General features: G+C 34.8%; 2 protein-coding genes across 4 annotated transcripts in view; one reads left to right on the top strand and one right to left on the bottom strand.

Moving 5' to 3' along the window:
• Positions 1-781: 781 nt before the first annotated feature.
• LOC118751118 (PDZ and LIM domain protein 4-like) overlaps positions 782-18,010 on the bottom strand; it is a 31,938-nt gene continuing 14,709 nt past the window's right edge. For 2 of the 3 annotated variants that reach the window (XM_036485886.1, XM_036485887.1), the window contains exons 2-5: positions 17,427-17,692; positions 17,149-17,353; positions 938-1,138; positions 782-865 (exon numbers count right to left, since the gene is read on the bottom strand). In XM_036485886.1, coding sequence (XP_036341779.1) covers positions 782-865; positions 938-1,138; positions 17,149-17,353; positions 17,427-17,692 — 756 coding nt within the window. Of the gene's footprint in view, positions 866-937; positions 1,139-9,115; positions 9,222-17,148; positions 17,354-17,426; positions 17,693-18,010 lie in introns of those variants that run through there. The other variant, XM_036485888.1, reaches the window with a different exon arrangement.
• Positions 3,381-5,612, top strand: LOC118751117 (cell division control protein 6 homolog). Its single transcript, XM_036485885.1, has 2 exons — positions 3,381-4,927; positions 4,989-5,612. The coding sequence occupies exons 1-2, from the start codon at positions 3,505-3,507 to the stop codon at positions 5,408-5,410; spliced, it is 1,845 nt and encodes a 614-aa protein (XP_036341778.1). The 5' UTR covers positions 3,381-3,504; the 3' UTR covers positions 5,411-5,612.

Raw genomic sequence — 18,010 nt, 5'->3', positions numbered from 1 at the left:
AATTAGCTGTGAAAATAAGCAAAATTGGCGCAGGCAAAAGCTGGGCTCCACGAAAAAAAATGTTTGGTTTGAAGTTTTCCAAAATAAAACTAAAATATTTGCCGATATGAAAAACAACCTACAAACATACATCATAACTTTTATAGTCGCTGCAAAAGAGAGCTAAGCCGCTTAAGAGTTTAAAAAAATTTTTAGTATACAAAATTTTATCATTTTCATATTTATGGATTTAACACCCTAGTTGACTATATAAAAAATCAAAGCAATTTGCTAAGCGTGTTATGCGCTCAAACGGCGGTGAATGTCGTCGTTAACATGACAAAAGGACCTAATAGGCAATTTTTATTATTTTTTTTTTTATATATAAATTAAGCTAAAAGCTGGAATGCAACTCTGAAGCAATCTCTGAACAAAATTTTTCCGAAAAATGTCACATGGGCCCTTTTGTAATACTGATGACGACAACATGAGCCATACCAAACATACATATTGATTGGCCTACGCTCCGCAAAATGATGGCCACTTAAATGGGCAAAAAAAAGCCTTTGGTTGCAGCTCGTATTTATTAGATATAATTAATTAAGCATTATGTGTCGTCACAATATATATATATATATATATATATATGTGTGTGTGTTTGTATTGATTAAGCTACGAGTAATTTATCGAAAATAAAATCTCAAATGTATATCAACATTCCTTTGTGTATAGCAAAATATACATAGTATGTATGTATGTAGATAATAATTCGAGTTAAAGTGTTAAAAAAAATATTCGACACTTACGGAACTGTTTGTCTGATGGTGTTCTCGATGTTGCTGTCTGAATACAGGCCAATGGGAGAGTTGAATTGTTTGTGGAATACCTGTAAGGCGACAAAATAGTTGTCAAGCTACTTATGCACATATGTAGGTGTAAAAGTCGGCTTCTGTCTTACCCTGCCAGTATCGGCATCCTGGCCAACTACTTTGTGCAACATGGTGTCGGCGACGCGTTGCTTCATCACGTTGTCATGGAAGTCGTGGCCGGGATGAGCGCGCACAGCCGGATTCGGGTGATACCTCAAGTATGATTCTGTGGTTGGAGCATCCTTCTTGACTTTAGCACCAGGCAGAACCAGTGGAGTTGTTCGGTATGGCTGCGTTAAAAGAGAAAGTTATTATTTTTTAAAGTTTGTCATTGCAAGTTGTTCACTATATTATTGTTTTATTGATAACAGTGCAAAAATGTATGTATGCGGGTGAATATACAAACATCTGTACTTAAATATGTATGCATGTACTGAGTTAATTTCAATTAATTCCATTTGAATACATGTTGCAAACGTTTTATTGAAATTTTGGGAATAAATTCTTTGTCTTTGAGCTTAATTCCCAATGAGGAATAATAACAATAATATTTTGAAGCTTATACTTTTTCTAAGTGTTTGGCCGAGCTTCTCCTCCAATTTTTGATGATATTACACAAATGGAGAGACCTACAGTTGTACGCCTCCTCCAATGGGTAAATGGAGAAAAAACCTTTTCTCTCTTGAGATATTTCTTTGACCAGGGGTCGAACCTTGGTACCGCGGAGCTACCACTCTGTACCTCTAGCGCCAGCGACCCCATGAAAAAGCTCCTCAGAAAAAAACAGCTGTTTGTAGGCGGCATTTGTTTGACACCAAGGCTCACGCTACTATTGGAGGATGACAACTGGGCGATATTAAAGGACCGCCTTCTTATGATTGGCTTGGAATGGTATGAAATGTTGGTAGGCAAAATTTTTAGAAAAAGTTTTGATATACAATTTTGTAGCCCATTCAATTCTAGTATAATAAAGTGTAATTTCAAGTGGTTAGAAAATACCGTTAATTTTTGACAATTTTTTTTTTTTTTTTTGGTTGACGATGCTAGGCATTCTCTTTGAATAAAAAATTGTCGAGCACACTTTGTATGGGAAAAAATGCGTGACACCGTCAGCAAAAAAAAATAATCTTAAAAATCAACGGTATTTTGTAGCCAATCGAAACTTGCTCTTACCAAAAATGTTTCCAAAAATTTTGAATAAAAAGTTTGAAAATTTGGTGAAAATTTTTCGAAATTTTATAATTTTTGTTCAAAGTTTAAAAAGGGGATTTATATGGTGTTTGTTGTATAACTAAATACCTAGGCTTTTATAAAAAAATATTAAACATAAAATAAACTAAAGAAATATAGCCAAAACTCTTCAAAGTATGACGAGTCTATTATGTACATATGTATGTATTTCTCAACTAAAAAATCAGATACGAAAACTCCTATGAATTGATTTACGCAAAAAAAAATCGGCCAAAAGTTTTTTTTTTTTAGTTTTTCCCCTTTTAAAGACGGTGTGCGATATGCATTTAATTTTCTGATTTAACTGCTATGTATAACTAACATATGAAGCAGATGTAACAGTTAAAAAAAAATTAAATTCTTTTACTCTTCCTAAAAAACAAATCGAATTGCGGCCTTATTGCTTTGATTCTGCGATATGAGATATGTATCTGCATATGTACAAAGAACGATTTCATTAAATGTCTGCTAAAAAAATACGAAGTAGAAAAATACATCTAAGCACATATGTTTGTGTTCCGATAGATTAATTTTCATGCATTGCCATGTATAAATACAAATATAAGTATATACATAAAGATACAAATATGTTCTAGAACAAAATTTCTAACAATATGTACATATCGCACACCGTCTTCAAAAGAGCCACAACTCAAAATTTGGCATTTTTGAGATTATGCGCGAAATTTTTCCGCAGAGCTTTTATTTACCTTTCAGCAAAAGCTGTATCAAATTTTTGTTCCAATTTGTAAAAAAAAAAACCCTAAGGTAAAGTCGCCCTGCGCATATGATTATCATGCGCTAAGAAATATCGTATTTTCGCATTTTCTGAGAAACGTGTAATTTTGAGTTGTGACTCTTTTGCAAACGGTGTGCGATATGTACTATGTAAGGCCTTTAGGTTTTTTATATGCGATTTTAAATAGTTTGCGTTTGTAGTATATTTATCCGTCTATTTGAAATTTCTCTCGTAATTTGCTCTCCTTCGTTTGCTCTTTGGATAGATGAATTCTATGCGGAGATATGTTCGTTTTGTATTTATAGTAGCTTACGTAATTCTGAAAATCTGATGCAGCTGTTGGCAGCAAAGAGTTCAGTATGCAAAGAGCAACAGCAGAAGTAAAGTAAAAATGTATGAAAATTCAATACGAAATAAAAACTGAAATTTAGAAATACAAATACGTAGGTAAAGATCTGGTTAACCAAAGCACTGCGTTAAGGGCTACAGTTACTGCCATCATTTGATGCACCCTGTGCTGAGTTATATGGCAACCTTATTGACAGCTGGTTTCCGATGACAGCTGTCATGTAATTTGGCGCCATATCATCGGATGCTTGGTTTGCATGTAAAATTCATCGAATTTGTTGAGAAGACTGACTTTTAGTTTATTTTACTAAATTATTCTATAAACGTTTTTTTTTAATTATGACTACAGTGCGCCGTTCAACTCGTCTTAGCAGCATTGGCCAATCTACGTGTTCACCTCCAGTTATTAGTTCTCAAACACCTCGCAGTTCACAGCTGTGGCGTCGCCGCCAAGCGAAGAATTGCGTTACAAGCAGTGACGAGGAGGAAGTGAATACGAGTAGAAAATCACCTACGTTTGCAGAAATAGATAAAGAAAATTCGGAAATTCTCAACGTTATGAGCAAAGAAAAAAATAGAAATCAAACGAAGTGCAATCAGTTGACGACAAATGTCCAGGAACAGAAGACACCACGTCGTGCTAAGGTAGTACAATCGGCATCGTCCAGCACTAAATCTGGATTAGCCAAAAAACGCACTAGCCTCTCACATAAATTATGCAATGACGAAAGTGATGATGATTGCGAATTATGGCAAAGAGAACAAGATGTATCGCCACCTAAGCAGGCACGTTGGAAACCAAAGACTCAGGTGATAAGCCCTTCAAGATTAATTGATCGTTTGAGTATAGATGAACGTAATGCTGCTGACACTGATGAAGATGAGGAGTACACATCCGCTGGTGCAGAGGAAGCAAAAGTCGAAACACGTGTTACACCCACTCGCAACAAATACCAAAGTGCACGTCGTGTTTTGAACAGCGCAGAAACACAAAATTTACCTGGGCGAGAACAACAATTGCAAGAGCTAAGAGAATTCTTTCAGGAACATTTACAAGAACAACGATCTGGTAGTTTATATGTGTCTGGACAACCTGGTACTGGAAAAACAGCTTGCCTTTCTTTGCTTTTAAGGTCACCTGAGCTATCCAAAAAACTGCAATGTGTTTACATCAATTGCACGTCCATTGCCAGCATTAATGGAGTGTATAAGAAGCTGTGTACTGAAATAAAACTTCATCCTTCCGGACGCAGTGAGCGGGATTATTTGGCAGCTGTACAGAATCATTTGCGAACATCGCGTCGCATGCTGCTCATTGTATTGGACGAAATCGATCAGCTTTGCAGCTCCAAACAATCGGTGCTTTATACTATTTTCGAGTGGCCTTCACTACCAGGAGCTCGATTGCTTTTGGTAGGCATAGCCAATAGTCTCGATCTTACAGAGCGTACACTAATGCGTTTAAATGCACGTTGTGAACTAAAGCCACGTCATATGCATTTCCCACCTTACACCAAACAGCAAATAGTTGAGATATTTCGGGCAAGGCTAGAAGAAGCTGGCGTGCTGGATATCTTTCCGCCCGTCACACTACAGCTTTTAGCAGCCAAAGTCAGTGCAGTGAGTGGTGACGTTCGGCGCGCACTGGATATTGGCAGAAGAGTGGCTGAAATAGCAGAACAACAGATGAAATTAGGTCAGCGACAGGTTAATCTTAGTAGCTTGGCTTTGGGTAATAATAGCGACGAAAAGACTGAAGAGGGTAAGTTGGTGGCTTCTTTAAAAATATTATTTCTTACTCAAAACTACTTTTTTTTCGGCAGTTATCCTTAAACCAGTACAAGTAACACAAGTTGCTGAGGTGTTAAACAAAGTGTATGGTACTTCACAGAACCTTCAAGAGGACATAGAAGACTCGTTTCCACTGCAGCAGAAGATTGCGTTATGTACGCTCATGTTGATGCTGCGTAAAGAGCGCAATAAAGACATAACCATTGGACGGCTGCACGAAGTGTATCGACGCGTGTGTCTTAAGCGCAATATACACGTTTTGGATCAAGCTGAGTTTGCCGGACTAGTTGAGTTGGTTGAGACACGCGGCATACTACGAATCATGCGCAAAAAAGAACCACGATTGTGCAAGGTGTTGCTGCAATGGGACGAAGAGGAGGTGAATGGAGCTTTAAAGGACAAACAGCTAATTGCTTCTATTTTAGACGACACTTCCTGCCTTGGAAAATGTTAACACGAAACAAGAAAATCCATCAGATAGTGCATTAGTAAAACATAATACATACATATGTAGATAGAAAATTAATATTAATTTATTGAAATAAGATTAAAATCAAATAAGCTCACAACCATACAAATGAATTGAAGCCGTGTGTATTTATCAACAAAAGTGACGAACCTTTAATAAAATAACCAAATATCTCACAAATAAAGTATTTTAATGCATTTGATTTCTATTTTGAGCGTACTATTAAAAGAAAGCGTGGAATATTTTTTAAACGAGCCAGAACTAATCTCACTCTATTCAGAGAATACGAAGTAAATATGTAGAAAAAAATGTTATTGGCTATTTTAGAACGGCAGAACGGACGGTACAATTACGCATTCTATGACGGTAGTATGTCTTCAGGTGACATTTATAATTGTGGCGTTATTCGTAGTGATGCATTTTCTCTGAGAATATTCATTGAGTTGCAGTGCACATTTGTTGGTGTGCACATTGTGACCATGAAAATGTAAGTTTTTTAATTTTTTGTTGATGTAAATAATTTTAGATCTTATAAAATGTATTTAAAAACTACAATATAAAAATAGAATTGATGCAGAAAACGTCCTGTATAATTGAAAATAAAGAACGGATTTTTCAAACCGGAGACCATTAAATAATACATATGTGCATGCATTTCGAGAATGTATATGTACATAAGAAAATGTGCATACATGCATACATATGTTTGTTCATGCAGACGTTTGTTCATGCATTATTTATGGTATGTACATTTGAATTACAAAACAAAGAGCCAAAATTTTCGAACAGATAAATAAACTTGAAAACTTATTTGCGCACATAACTTGAAAAAGTGAAAATTGACGTGACGAAGCAGGTGTCGTCTCAAAATAAATTTGTTTATATTTATTACTGCAACGTATGTATGCATATGGATTTATATGTGTGTGCCCATTAATAATAGAGTAGATATTTTGTATTTACTTATGTACATACATACAATTGCTATTTACTTCATGCAAATACAAATACACACTTGAAAATACATACCTACAAATGTATATATTTAAATGATGCATTTGCATTTTAGAATTCAGTTTCAATTGTATGATATGTGCATACATAGGTATGTATGTATTTAAAAAAAAACACCTTTTTAATGACTATTTCAGTTAAGAAGTTAATTGCAACAAAAGGAAAACTTTTTAATGGAATCAAAAATTTGGTTTAAAGTTAATAACTTTTTACTGGTTACTCGAATATGAGCATGTGCTTCAAAATACTTTGAATAAAGCCAATATTCCTTACATTTTCGATTCAAAAAATCTACAAACGGTTGAGTGGAGATCAATCGCAAAATAGTCTTGCTTAGATTTCGAATTATAGGTAGAAATACTTTGCTATTTAAAACGCATACCTTTTGGTATTTGCCGTGTTATATAGAAGATTATTTTGCATCACGAAAATTCTTTCATAATTTGAACGACTGGGACTCTGCTACTCCTTTATAAATTTTCTATTCATTCATGTTTTATACATGATGCCGGACGTGACTTTCGTACGACTTTCGAGTTAAATAAATTATACGAAAATGGAAGTCACTTAAAAAAAAAAAGCCGCTGCGTAGCTTTAATACAGTCCTTAGGTGCGCTTGAGACATTGGTGTCGGCAAAATCGGTTAGGTCATAACGGACATGAAAAAAATAGAAGTGTGAATCCTGTGAGGTTTTCCCATCTTAAATATTCTTTAAATGAAGTCAAATTACGGACAATTACAACCAAATCATATTTAATCAGAAGCAATTCGTTGTTGGTGTAGATCTTCACATGTATGCATGTATATACATATGTATATACATACTATGTACATACAAATGTCACAAACAGGGAACGGATGTTAAGGACCTAAAAACCTATAGAAAATGCAAAATAAAATAATGAAATAGGCAGAAAAAGGCACTAGAAATAGCAAAAATAAATAAAAGAAGGCACTAAAGTAATTCAAAAAATTAAAAATAACACTGGTTTACAGGAAAAATATTCAATGGACGCCACTATCTAATTCGTATGTAGAATTGCTTGCTGATTTCGAAAATCGAGTTAAGTTTTTATTCTATGGATAAGTTTTCGATATATTTTCAGTTGTACATGGCGTATGAGTAATATTCTTTCCTGCTCATTTTTTATACAAAAAATTTTTGAGCCTTTTCAAATGACCACTTATTACTTCTTTATTTATCAATCGATTTTCTGCATTATCAGCGTGATTTGTTTGTAACAGAAGAGGCTAAACTTTAATATTATCAGGAATAAGGGCTTTCTCCGCGCTATAAGCACTTTTTTAAAAGTACAATAAGCAAAAAAGGCAAATATCTTAAAGAGGGCAACTTCAAATGTGTATATATGGAATCAGGGAAAGCTAAATCGTGCGACATTCTTAAGCGAATATACTCTATCTCTTTAGCAGAAAAAAAGGAAATTTCCATAAAATCCGTTCCCTGGTCACAAATATCTACCAAAAGTAAAATCGTTAAAGTGCCAACTGATTTTATGTATAATAAATAATTTTACGGAAGATTTTCTAGAATCTATAGAGAGAGTGCTAATTGTGCTAGAAAATATGAAACCGATATAATTCAGTGCTTTCATTTTCATGTACAAATGCAGGCAGAAAGGCCCCATCTAACATATTTTTGTTTCTTTACAGAGTAGTTATAAAACTTAACAAAAATTAAAGTTCTTCAGTTGCGATTCTTTTCATTGCGCTCGGTTTTAATACTAACAGAATTATTTGTTATGATATAGTATTAGATTTTAAATTTGCCAACTTTTTTACCCAACTGAATTTCCATAGAAATTGACTTAGGGCCTTTCTACATTAAGGTAACGATATGTATGTATATATGTACATTTCTCGGTTTTCTAAAAATAATTTTCATACGTGATCGTTTGTTCTTATGATCAATATACATACATTCGCAAAATCATAAAAGTTTCAAAATATCACACATTTTCCTTCAACTGATTCAATTCACCATGGATTTCTTAATTTTCGCTTGTTATGCTTTGGAGAAAGATATGTATGTATGTATGTATGTGCACAAGTTTCATAGAGGATAAGCGTCGAATGTTCTGGAACTCCATATGGGCGCGTTGTTTACAACAATTTGTTTTTTTTAATACGCAAAAATGTTTTAAAATAAATAAACATTTTAAATTTTCCATAGTTTTGGGTTTTTGGACGTTAGCCATCTTCGGTAACATGTCTAATTCCATGTGTGCTTACTATACATACATACATACATACATACATACATATGTACGTGCTTAGTAGACGTTGATATAAATCGGTATTAATTTCGTTTGGTAAAGAGTGAAGCTGAAGTTTTTAGCACTTCCGATAACAGTTTTTTTTTTCAAACTTTTTAGGCCAGTGGAATGTTAGTTTTTTAAAACCTTTAAATCATTTTTTAAATCATTTTAATATGGAAAATATTTTTTTTTTTAGAAACTCGTTGTAAACAAGTAAGCGTACATACATATACATACATACCACATATGTATGTATGAATACGATCTGTGTGTTAGTTAGATATTAACTAATATATGTAATTGCGCATTTATTTAAATAAATAAAAAATACTTTGATTTCCGTTAGAGGCGTGGCTTACTTGATATTGAATGCATTCATTGAGATCCGGTTTGGCCCTATAGTAGTGTGGGGTGCCGTTTTTGAATTGGACGTATTCCATTTTTCTCTGTGTGGTTTTGTGTGATTTGTATGTGTGCAACTTTTAATTTACAATTTGTCAACGCCCTTTTTTGAAAAAGTAAAAAAAAAAACAGCAAATATTTAGTTTTGAGAATTATATAACAATTTTTCACTTTTCAATGCAGAATCCACTTTAGTTTTATTATAGTATTATAGTCTATTTGATTTTGCTTTGGTCTATATAATATTTAAGAATAGAGTATGTAATTGGAAAACAAAATAAATATTTATTTATTTAAAAAAATCGACCAACTTTTCCGTTGAAACTCTTAAATGTTGGAGTAAATGTCGTTTTCACTTGTTCGTCAATTCGTACTCGTTTGGAATTTTGGCTTTTTATTTTTCACTACTCTTAAACTTCTAAGGATTTGAACTGATTTTTTCAATATTCCGAAAGCAACTGAATTTTAATTTTTCACAAATTGGCGATTTTTTCCACAGCTGCCTGAATTTTCAGATTTTTAGTCGTATTTTTTTTTGTATATAAGAGAATATGTGCCAATGTATGCGACATACATGTGTATTTATACATGGATAGGTAGAGATATACATACATATATGTATGTACATGTAGTATGCCAATAACAAAAAAAAAACAGCAACAGCAAACAATTCAAAAATATTTGAATCTTAATATTTGGCGTGCCTTGCGAAGCTGCGGAGGCGGGAAGGGGAGAAGAGCGTGTGTGCAAGTGGCCTTTGGGCGACCGACCCACCGCACAGTTGCTTTTGTTGTTACAGCCACACACAAATTACCTCGTCTCGTACATTCCATTGGCTACAGCAGACGGTCATTTAAATGGATTTTATATGTATGTATGTATGTATGTTTGTACATATTTACTCATACATACATACATATGTACATAAGTATATGTATGCATGTGTGCATGTGCAGTAGTAGTCGGTTGTCCCGCCGCCAGAGAGCGTTCGTAAGGCACGATCATTTCATTTCAAAATTATTTTCTATATTACCATTTTGTTTTTAGCGAAAACAAAAACGAAAAGCAATAAACTTGGACTTGTGTATGGCGGCATATTTAGCAGCACCCACGCGCGCCTCTTGCTGCTGTTTTGGCACAAGGCGAGGCACAGCAGTGCGGGGTAGTGGCCAACTGCATGGCACTGAACGAATTTGAAAATTTGGAAAATAAAAACATACATACCGACATACATACATACGTATATATTTTACATTTTCGAGATACGAGAGCAATTCGCCTTAAAGGCCCGATTGGAAACATTTCGAGATATAACGAGAAAATTTTGTCTGAAACTAAATAGCGCTTACATTTTTACTTATATATGTATGTATGTATGTATTTATGTGCATAAGCCTATGCATATAGAGGTTTTTGGAGCCAATGAGACACATACATATCTATGTACCTACATACATATACTGTGTATAAATAGTCTTTTAGTCAGCACGCAGTTGCTGGTTTTCGAGATCTTTATTTAGAGTGCGGCAAAATTTCAGGTTTTCGAGTGCTCGTAATGCTTTTGAATCATTTTCGGCCACACGATTTCCGTTTGGTTTTCAGTTTTCTAAAATAATACACTGACTAAGATGTTTGGCTCGTGAAAACTTTTCCTCTGGGGTGGACGTACATATATATGTATGTATGTATGTAAGTATAGACAAGGCTTGAGTATGGTAGCCTCACATAGGATAACTAATTCTTTTTTGTTTTTTGATAATAAATAAAGTTATTTTTCATTTTTCACCTAGGTACATATGTATGAACATATGACGATCGATTTTTATATATATGCGTGTCTGTTGACACAATCTACCAAATATTTTTTTCACCTGTTTTCAATGGTTATTCGCAGACTCATTTAAGTAAACAGGTTCGGTAAATAGTACATGCGTATGTACATATGTACCTACATATATATGTATGCATTCTGGGTTGTTCAGAACAATTACAATGCAGTTCAAACGAGTAAATATGTATGTATATGGACGCCATTGTTGCTTTATATCTATTTTTGTGTGCACCACCCTCTGGAAGTGTGAAAATGAATGCACAAATTTATTCGGAAAAAGTCCTGAAAGCACTCTTGAAGCACTAGGCATTAGACACAAACTCGTTAGATGGCTCAATTAGAAGTCTAGAGACAAAGACAAAGGTAAACGCTCTCCGCCGAGATGGAAAAAATTTGTCAGTAGATCACATTCGTGCAGTCTGTGAATCCTTCATCGAGAAAGAAAACTTAATCTTACTACTGGCCATTTTGGTGTATTTTCAATCAAATTTGGAAAAATGGAAGGTATGGTATTTATAAAAATTTAATTTTTTCAATAACCCTGTAGCTACATATTAAAGCATGCACATATGTATGTATGTAATTGTGTTGGTATATATGTATGTTTATATTTATGTATATGTACGTGTCCCTCCTACACTCATGTAAATAAATAAACAAATAAACAAAAACAAGGCAGCCCAAATGCTAACAGAGCAATGATTTACGAAAGCATGAGCCATGAAAGTTTAACGCGCGCTGCTGTAAACACCCTTGAAGAGCTAAAATTACACCTCCACTCGAAGTGTCCTTGAATATTTTTTTTTGATTCATCATTACCAGCAGCATTGCCATCAGCATCAGCCCCAGCCCCAGCATCATGATTTCGGCAGTGAGTGCTGCCAGAAGGTTGCAACCTCGCAAATGAACAAAGAAGCATCTTTAAGCTGTGGCCTGCTGTCATTGTTCGGCGTGTTGTGGATCACTCATACGACGTGCTGTACTGCTGACACATAGCTGCGCCAAGTGGCACATATGTATGAATATTCATATACATATGTGTGTATGTATGTATGTATATAAGGTCATGCACATTTATATACATTCCTTCATCTTGTATTTATTTTTATCGATTTATTTTGTTGAAACGCAAGCTGACGTTTCATTTTAATTAATCATTCTCCGACCTGTCGGAGGAATGGGTGGAGTGAGGATATTAATATGTATGTATGTATGTACATCCTATGTATGTATTTATATATGCAAGTGCTAAGATCAACTTAAAATTTCCACTGCCTGTAACAATGTCAGCTTAAAATTTGGGCACCACCATTTTGACACCCCAACCATGCAAAAGTTTGCCTAGACTGGACTTCCTGTGAATTCAGCTCGAAATAAATAAAGTGATTATCGAACTTTATTTGCTTACTGCTTCGCTGTGTAAATACCAAAATATTAATTGCAATTATCTGGTGTAGACTGTACTCATATGTATATATGTAAGTACATACATGTATGCATACCTGTAAATGCTGTCAATGAGCATCATCAACGTCACTTTAATTATCATTAGAACCTGTGAATGTCAATGACAGCAAGGAATGTCATAGCGGTCGGCTGATCTGGATGCACAACGATTTATTTTTGTTGGCTGCTGCGACTGCTTTTGCTTTTTCATTTCGTGTGCGTCATGCCGCCACTTTGCCGTGCACTCTTTCAGTGTATATATACGTAAGTATATGTATTTGTAAATATTAGGAATTAAAATAGATTTCTTACAAAACAACAAAGCTGCCGACGGCCTTCACCTGTATGCTCTTGAAGAAGGCCTGAGCAAATTAGTTTTTGCCCTCACTTAGGGATTAAATGTAGTACTACTTAGTTAATTACACGGTGCTATAAAAAAAAAAAATCTCGAAATACACCTGAAACAAAATTTGGTGTAGGTTGTGTAGGTGGGGTCGAGTACAAATTCCCACATTTGGTCGAGATCGGTGAAGTAGTTTTTGAGATACACATACATGATGTAAGAGGGCGGTGCCACGCCTATTTTCTAAAAATTTTATTTTATTTCTATATATATACAAACTATCAGTAAATATTGAGGAATTTCTTAGCCACACTGCTCAAAAAATCTGAATGTCCGGCGCATACACATACATATAGGCCGTATTTATACTTAAACTGCTTAAATTCGACAATTTTAATGGAATTGCATTAGTTGAGGCATAAATTTATTCGACAATAAATGTACCTTTAGATAAATACTACATATTTGGCAACCTTCATAGAAATTCTTGAAATTAGGTCAAAGTTGAAAAAATTATGAAAAATTGGGTATTTTGAAATTTTACCTGAAGAAAACTCTCCACAAGCTAACAATAACATCGTTTAAAAGGCCTATAAATCCCCTTTTCATGGCACGTTTGATTTTTAAAATCGGATGAAAAATTGCCAAGCTGTTCATAGGCAACTGCGCAGGTTTTACGCCCACAGCCACACCTTGAAAGAGCGTTTTGAGAGCGCTGCGAATATGGAGTGAGAAGGGAGTCAAAATGTTTTCATGTTATCTTTTTTTTTTGTTTTTTGTATCTATGTAGTCTGTGAATTGAAAAAGAAGTTTCCAATCAAGAAGATACTGATCGTCGTTTCTGAATATTCCTGAAAAGGGTCACCGCAAAAAAAAAAACTGCATAAAAAATTACTTTTGTCTGACTTTAGAACTTTTCAGATGTATTTAATAAAAAATATGCTGCTTCTGGCAAAGAATTCCATAGAGCGGGCGCAAGGTGGTTTCAAACCTAAGAAGAACGTATTTTAAACAAGATAAAAAATATTTTTAGATTTATTTCATGATTTTTCCGTTTTTTCTCTGGTTTTATGGAATAATATGTAAATCATTTTTTAGTTTAACGTTTTTTCAATTAAAAGAAATGTTGAAAAAACGTTAATACTTATTAATTATAAACAAAATTAAGAACATTGTGAAAATCCGTAAAGCCGAAAAACAACGTCTTGGTTATCTACGGAGGATTTAAGAAGTCCTTTTCACAAATTCATAGGAGAATAGGGGAGTCTGCAGGGAATCTTTGCTTTTTGGGGCTCCGAAATCAATCATTTAAGGAGTCCTAAAGCTACACTTTTTTCATATATATTGAGAATGCCCTTTTCCCCTGCGGGTATGCTTCTTTGGGACTGTTTTTGGAGCCTCCCTAGGAGCATCAACACACCGTACAGTAATCAAAACCACTTGAAGGATCGACCGATTTCGTGTGCAAAAAATAAGCACTGCACAATAGTTAATAAGGAATGGTTATATGTCGCCGGATAAGAAAATGTTTACTATGGTTCAATACTGTCGTTTTTGAAAGTCCATAGGAGCAAATAAGATACGCCGCACAATTTTTAAACTCTCTTAACCTTCTTAATTTTTCTTGATTGAGTAGCCATTTATAATGAAATTTGTCAGCTAGAGAAGTGAAGTGATTGAAATTTATGTATGCGTTGATCTAGGAGTACCTTTCTTAACTGAGATGACTAACCTTTTAACATTTTTCGAAACAGTTAAAGAACACTAAACTTAGAAGGTAGTACCAGGACATATTAAACAGGTATTAGGGCAAAAACTACATTTATTTTATAGCTTCTCTTAGGTTAGGTTAGGGCCCGTTGTGTTAGAGACTCCATATGTCCCAACTCTTACCCTAGAAATGGAACCACTTCGTAGCTCTGATGAAGCGCACAAAGTCATAGATACTGACTGAATCAAGTTCGGCCAGACATTAAAAAGAATAATGGAGGAACGAGCATCGACGACCTCACCGCCAGAGCAGGACAGTGGCATAAGTAGTGCTCCACGCATTCGACTTCCTCCTCTTCACGGCAGCTACGACAGTAGTCGTTTGACTGCAAACCCATTTTAGTAGCGTGGATTCCCATCAGGCAATGCCCGGTGAGAATTCCAATAACTTGTCGCAGCAGTGGTCGCTCCAAGTGGAGGAGAGGGAGAGATCTACGCTTGTCCAGCTTAGGCCAGAGATGTCTTGCTATCCTGCTTCTCTTATCTAAATTGTCAAAAACTGTTCTGATACAAAAAAGTAAAAATTAAAGATTAAATTAAAAAAAAAAAAGAAATAGTAAATTTGTTTGCTTCTCGAAGCATTGATCCATCATTTGCAAGGCGCAGTAATGAGCGTTTGCGCTGCTAAGTTAGATGAACGTTCACGAAGTTGCTTTTCAATCGCCTGTATTGTATGGGAGAAGATTTCACATTTATATCGAGCCCAAATTGCCAAAATAACGTAAGCGACATTTTTTTCAAAATTTTCTTTTTGATGAAGAAATATTCCTAGAGCATCTAGATTCATTTCTGCATCAAGTCTGCAGAATTAAAGTCGGTTTTGTTTTTTGGTTCAAAATTACTTGTTGAATTAGAATACAGTCTGTTCCCTGACAAAACCCATCCTAACGAAAATTATATAAAATTTTCATCAAAATTTAAAACTTTTTCCCTAACCCCTTGCTTGCATTGTTTATATGAAAAAAATTGCAGAAGAGTGTCAGTCAAAAAATTAAAAAAAAAAAATAACGGTAATGTGTAACTTCTTCAAACTTGCACTTTACTACACTCAAATTTAATTGGCTACATACAAACCTACGTACTCAACACTTTGAAATTTTTATGCATTTTTTTTAATTTTCTACAAAATTTGAAACTTTCATTTACATATCGATACCTGAGTGGAAGATCGACCTATCTCGGTAGCGAGTTCGAAAACGCCCTATCTCAGAAAACTTTTTAAAAATGCCCTACTTCAGAATGTGATTGAAGATCGCCCCATTTCCGAATTTTATTGGAAAACACCCTATCTCAGAATTTGCAGCTGAAAATGTAATGAAAATGTGCTGAGATAGGGCGGTTTTGAATCAGCAGCTGAGATAGAGCGTTTTTCAATCAAATTTTGAATTAGGGCGTTCATGAAAAGTTTACTGAGATGGAGCGTTTTCGAACTGGCTGCCGAGATAGATCGATCTTCCACTCAAGTGTCGATACATATATGGCTTTTGTTAGAGAATGAACTGTATTTTAATTGAAAAATGATGGAAATAAAATAAAACAAAAGTAACCCAGAAAAAAAGCGAAAAAGTAATATCCCGATTTAAGTGCATTGGAGAGTATTCTTAGAAGAAAACGGACAAAACTCAATTTTACAGAGTTTTAAGTGACTTTTTAAGGGCCTTTTTTAAACTAATTTGAGGTTGATGAGCATGAATTTGGTATCCATTTATTTTTCCAAAAAGCCTTTTTTATGATAAAAAAAACATCTTTTTAGTATAAAAAACCCCTTAGAGTAGAGATTTAACCGTTTTCTCAATACTTAATCCTCTTAAAATTCGATGAACCAAATAATACTTTGCTTCCTTCAATATCCTCTCTCTGCGCTTTTCAGAAAAATCAGATTCTGATATAAAAATACAGCTAAGACTTAACCGTTAACAAAGTCAGAATTAACATCAGTGATGACTGGTAAGTCCCACATGGGTTCTAACATCGCAAAGTAGTAGTAGAAATCATTGCCTTACAACCTTTATCTAAGCATATTTCGTCTGTAACTTTTGATAGCTCAACGTCTTCTTAATATCAATTTTTTACCAGGAAAACCTGGAAAAACAATGGAAACCAGAATAGAGGAAAAAATGTTCAAGTCTCCTAATTTTGCTATTAAGCTGGCATTTCAGGGTACTATTTTATATATGTGTATATAAGGAAAATTTGAAAGTTAGGGGGGGAGGGGCTCGAGCACCCCCTGCCCTACCTGGCTACGCCCATGGTTGCGGATTTTACTTTCGCAAACTTTAAGGTATCTATTTCTCAAAAAACGAGTTTTCTTCCTGCCATTATAAATTTATTTGAGAAATTTTATCTTTTTCAAAAAATAAAAACTACAAAACTTTTAACTTTTGGTTATAAAAAATTAGTCACACTCTTTCTAGGGTTAATACACGTATTGAGTTTGTTTTAGATAACCCTGTTTAGTATATTGAAATAAGATATAAAAAAATGCTTTGTTATGTTCTTTATTAAGCGATTTGACAAAATTTAATTTTTAATTATGTTTCGTAATTCAGTTTTGATTGGCAGTAAATTTAATTGTGCTAAGTTGTTAATCCATGCTAAGCGGTGTTAAGCGATTTAGACGATTGATTTTTATTGACTCACTTGATTCACAATGGCCGCTTGTTCCTCGGCTACATCCTGTTGGTGATCGCGCGTCGGCATGGGACTGAAGCATCCGCTCTCGCGCGGTGCCACATAGCCGCCAGATGCGTTCAGTTTTGGAAATACTGTTTGCGGCAACGAATCAACAGGTAATTGTAGAGCACGTTCATAATGACCGGGTCCTGGCAAAAATGGTGAAGGTCCTCTGCGAACGAACAGTTATGAAATGCGTTAAAAATTAAATAAAGAAACATTCAAATTTACACACAAAAACTTGCCTGTGTGGCACATTGGCATTGGATAAGTCTGGGCTGTTGCTATTAACTGGTGATGAGCCGAGACCAGTTCCGTACGGTTCGGCGCCAAGTCCTTGTGTGTATGCGATTTTACTGTCACGATGCACGACGATTTTGATTTCATTGCCGGCGTTGCGGAAAAGCGTCTCAGCGTCGGCGTGGTTCAAATCGCGGGCATCATAATCACGTACCTTGGCTATTATATCGCCACGTAGCACTTCCCCATAAGCAGGGCTTCCTACTTGAACCTGTAAAATGGAAAAATGCACGCATAAGAAAAGTGTTTATGTATCCAACTTTGAAAAATTTTTAATACAAATTGTGCATGTAGCTCGATTGTTCAGAAATAATCAAAAAAAATACTGATACGAGTGTCGTTAGAGTCCCTTGAGGGAAATCTTTCTAAAAATTGACCGACATACATAAATTTGTACATTAGAGTGGTCCAATTTTTGTAATGGGGAAAAAAATGGAATCCTAGAAAACGAAGCACCCCCTTAGTTTTTTTCTTTTGATATTTGAGGCCATGAGGGCCTGAGTGGCGCAACTGACATTTCAAAAAAATT

Source organism: Rhagoletis pomonella, unplaced genomic scaffold (genome assembly GCF_013731165.1).
Source record: "Rhagoletis pomonella isolate Grant_MI unplaced genomic scaffold, Rhpom_1.0 Rhpom_scaffold_00544, whole genome shotgun sequence".
Classification (NCBI taxonomy): domain Eukaryota; kingdom Metazoa; phylum Arthropoda; class Insecta; order Diptera; family Tephritidae; genus Rhagoletis; species Rhagoletis pomonella.
This window is presented reverse-complemented; position numbering and strand designations above follow the sequence as displayed.

Coding starts and splice junctions, on each gene's coding strand:
- LOC118751117 (XM_036485885.1), top strand. CDS start 3,505: ATGACTACAGTGCGCCGTTCAACTCGTCTTAGCAGCATTGGCCAATCT. Junction 4,928..4,988: donor CGACGAAAAGACTGAAGAGG/GTAAGTTGGTGG, acceptor TTTTTTCGGCAG/TTATCCTTAAACCAGTACAA.